Source organism: Nymphaea colorata, chromosome 11 (genome assembly GCF_008831285.2).
Source record: "Nymphaea colorata isolate Beijing-Zhang1983 chromosome 11, ASM883128v2, whole genome shotgun sequence".
Taxonomy (NCBI): Eukaryota; Viridiplantae; Streptophyta; class Magnoliopsida; order Nymphaeales; family Nymphaeaceae; genus Nymphaea; species Nymphaea colorata.
In genome coordinates, this window is record NC_045148.1 from 21102955 (window position 1) to 21107421 (window position 4467).

At 37.9% G+C, this 4467-nt stretch overlaps 1 protein-coding gene across 1 annotated transcript; it reads left to right on the forward strand.

Moving 5' to 3' along the window:
* The first annotated feature begins 630 nt into the window (after nt 1–630).
* LOC116263679 (uncharacterized) lies at nt 631–3454 on the forward strand. Its single transcript, XM_031643411.1, has 2 exons — nt 631–665; nt 2560–3454. The coding sequence occupies exons 1-2, from the start codon at nt 631–633 to the stop codon at nt 3452–3454; spliced, it is 930 nt and encodes a 309-aa protein (XP_031499271.1).
* The last annotated feature ends 1013 nt before the right edge of the window (nt 3455–4467 follow it).

Consider the following 4467-nt stretch of genomic DNA (forward strand, 5'->3'; position numbering starts at 1 on the left):
CTTATTCATAATAAAAGTTATATAGTAGATCAACCTTATTTATGGGAGAAATCAAATAGAGAGATTAATAAAAGTAAGAGAAAATGATGTTTTAAGAGAGAAATTGCCGAGAGTGAGATCGAAGAGATAGAAAAAGAGATTGTAAAAAAGAAATGAAAGGGAGGCAGAGAAAGAAAGGGAGACAATAATGGGGGAGAGAGAGAGAGAGAGAAAGAGAGAGATTGACAGAGAGAATGAGAGATTTTAAGAGACAAACATAAGAGAGAGAGGGATAGATTAACGAAAGAAAGATAAAGAGATTTTAAGAGAGAAAATTGAAGAGAGACAGCGAGAGAGAGAGTGACGAGAAAGTGATTTTTAGGCAAAAGAGAAAGAAATTTAAAGGTGAGAGATAAAACCTAAGAGAAATAAAAAGAGAGATTTTAGGACAGAAATTGAAAGATGTGAGAGAAACAGGGAGATTCATAAAAGAGAGAAAAAATAAGTTTGTGTATATTGCTTATGTAGGCAGATTCTCATTCCCCACTTTAGATAGATTGAAGTGCAGTGGTTCTTCACGTATAAATGACAAGAGGAAGATGCAGAACACTTTTTTCGGTTTCTTGCTCTCTAGCAGTAATGATGTTGACAATGGTAGCTAAGAACAACAGTGTTAAGCGATGCTGGTAATAAGTGTTGGAAAGTTACTTTCCACACTGTCATTTGGTGCCTATGGACTTTCAAGAAATATGTTCATGCTGAAGCTGAGATGATTGGGAAGTGATTGCTGAGGAATAAAGAAACATTTCTTTATTTGGGTAAGATGTGGTTGAAACTGGGTGTTTTTGTAGGTGACCGCAGAAGATAGGGATTGGGCCATATACCTTGCCAGCTTGTAGAGCACATGGGCTCACCATAGTCCAAATTAAGCAATGGGCACGTTGTACTTCTGATGCCAACCGACGGGTTTATTCTTTCTTATAAATTCAGCAACTAGAAATTAAACAAGGGGGCAGACCATTAAATTGTACTAACAACCATAATATACTGTTCTTACATAAACAGTGTGGTCATGAAATTGCAATGGTAGAACAACTTGATGGAGTACCAAATCCATGGAGCACTCTACTATTTATGGCTGTTCGCCACTGCCACTGTGGTAACCCAGATTCCAGTCAGATTTTTGAAATTTTTCCTTCACATTTGAACTCCAAAGGTACAAAATTTATAGGTTTGGAAAAAAAAAATAGAGAGAAACTGGATACACGAAAATTTAAAAGTAGCAGTTTTAATTGTTCTAAGTTTACCAAAAAATGTGGGTCATGAAATTCAATCCATGTCCAATAATTGTCATAATATATATATATATATATATATATATATATATATATATATATATATATATATATACACACACACATATATTGTATATACATATATATATATATATATATATTATATATATATACTCAAGGAAAATCTTAATCACATTAGGCATGGAGCAAATGGTTTCAGACTTATTTTGATCTCAATTATTAGCTTGGTTCACCTACCAAATTATTTTTAAGATAATATGTGAACGGTTAATTTAAAAAAAACTGGTTTGAACGTTGGATTCAGACACAAGTAACTGTTGCTTTGGTTCTACCATCGTTAGCCAAATGCTTTTGCTAATATTATGCTCATCTCTCTCTCTCTCTCTCTCTATATATATATATATATATATATATATATATATATATATATATATATATATATATATATACATATACACACACACACTCTCATGTGACTTTATGCCAATCTTAACATTATGACAAAGTTTGGATCTGGTTTAATGGATTCAATATTTACTTTTGTGACCGAGCCCAAATTTGACACTAAAGTCCAGCAAATTGTTTGCAGCAGCATTTGGTCACATTCAATATCAAAATAAATGTGAGTTGAAGATTGAATATGCAAAATTTACAAAATCAGATAAACAGGAGCATTAACACAAAATCTGACAAACCTGAAAAGAGGAACTCTAAGAGATGTAGAAGGCTTCGGTTGGGGATTCTTTCCATCAGATTTATTTAACTGCTAGTAGCTTAAATAATTTAACTTCTTCTTTAGCATAACTTAGTAAAAAATGTGTGATTGAGTATTTTTCTATGTGCCATATTATTATAAACATATTTCACCAGATTGAAGAGGGAAACGGGTCACACCACTACTGAAGAGAAAATTCATTTGAATGGCAGGCACAGACAGGACAAAATAAGCAGCAATTTGATTGAAGCCAAGGGCTGGATGACTTTTTATATTAAAGCCACTTGATGAAATGTCAGATACATGAGCTACCAAACTCCCATTCAAAACCTTTCACTTCTAAAATATCTTGAACTTAGCTTTTTTGATGTGAGACAGTTGCCCAATTCAATCGGTAGACTCTAGAACCTGCAAACATTGAATTTAAACCATAGTGAAATTGAAGAGCTGCCCAACGAAATGGGAGAACTCTGCAACTAGAGGTATCTTGAGCTTGAACATGCAACGCGTTTGAATTTTATAGCCGAAGGTTTGGGAATCTTTTTATAGCCGAAGGCTTGGGGAAGTTTACCAATTAAAAAGGTTTCCTGTATGTGATGGCAAAGGGGACATAAGCGGATGCAATATTAGGTTACTGAAAGACTTGAACAAACTAAAGGGGTACTTGTCAGTAGAACGTTTGGAAGGGGGAAGGGTGAAAGTAATTGATGCAAAAGACGCACATCTTAAGGAGAAGCACGAGCTAATTGGTGTGGAATTAGACTTCAAGGTGGGAAAAAATGACATAGTGGGCAGTGCTTTGGAACAGAAGGGTTTGCTGGAGGCTTTGGAACCTCCACATGGCATAGAGAGCTTGGCAATTTGTGATTATAAAGGTGAAAGGCCTGTGTGGTATTTGGACACCAACTATGTGGACTTGCAGACATTACGGCTGCAATGTTTCTCATTGTGGGCAACAGTGATAGGAATTAAATCATTGGAGAAGCTAGAGGTCAACACCTGCCCTACACTGTGCGAATTGCCGAGCATGCCTATGCTAAAGTCCTTGAAAATTCGGAGCTATGATGGACTCAACACGATTGGTGACTTGCCCAACTTGGACTGGTTGCAGGTGGAAGGATGTGGCAGCCTAGAAAAATTTTCTCATGGCATGCCTGCTCTCAAGTGGTTGGATGTGTATGGATGTTATAAGTTAAAGACTCTCGCTAACATGCCTGTCTTGAAGTGGTTGGAGGTGAGATATTGTGAGAGGTTAGAGCAAGTAGCTGATGTTCACATGCCAGATTTAAAGAGGCTGTGGTTGTCTAATCTGAACACTCTGAAGCAGCTCCCTGCTCACCTTCCTTCACTTGAGGATCTGAGAGCATGGAATTTGCCCAACTGGGAAGGATGGCCAGCAGCTGGATCAAGGGAATTAGCAACAGAAACTTTTATGCATGCTTAAGAGAGGTGGAATTTCAGAACCGTCCAAAGATGCAGACACAAGGCTTGATTTATGCTCTATCCGAGCTGCCGGGGCATGACGGTCAAGCGACTCGGCTCCGTGCCCTGACAGTGTTGAATTGCCCAAATGCAAGATTGGAGTAGAAATTGCTTCAGCACCTGCCCAACCTCAATCTGATGCTCTTGGATGGGGCAGCTGTGGAATCAACGCTGTCATTGCCATCAGATCAGCTATCAACATTTCTACCCTCCCTCAAGGATCTGACTTTGATAGACTCGAGGGTTGAAGAGCTCAAATGGGGAAGGGTGCCTAAATGGGTGTGGGCTCTCTCCCAACTGGAGGAATTGCACCTACAAGGTTTTACTGAGGACATCAGTTTGGGAGGCCACTGGCAATGCCTCTGGAAACTGAGACGGTTATCTCTTAAAGACTTCCCAAATCTCAAGTCTCTAATGGACGTCAATGATGTTACTTCCCAACAAAATGATGCAGCAGGAACATGTCCTGCCGATGCAAAGCAACAGATTGCCTGCCTCCCGAAGCTTGAGGATTTGACAATTTATAGATCATGTCCTGCACTCCATCTGCCACAGCATTTAAAGGACTGTCTTACGGAAAGGTTAGACGATAGGAGATGATCTATAGTGTTGCTACATCATGCTGCTGAACTTTTTTTATTCATTTTAAATTGATTGAAATGCATGTAGCTTTTAAAATCGGTGACAGATTGTAACTAATCTATTCTTTAAATATGCAAATTTGCATTTCATCGGCTCCTTTCTCTCTCTCTCTCTCCCCCTTGTTTGATTTGGTTCTTGCAATTTTTTTTTGGTCATGTTTTCCATCTCCAATTAGAGAGAATGTGAAAGAGTCAATAGTTTGCAACTGTTTTCAGCAAACGTGAGACAAGCAGGAGAGCGTTTGAAATGATTTAGTCATCTTGGCTGAACCCTTTGATCTACCTTAAAACATACAAGGAAACTAAATTGTTGTTATATATAAAGTTAGGGAAG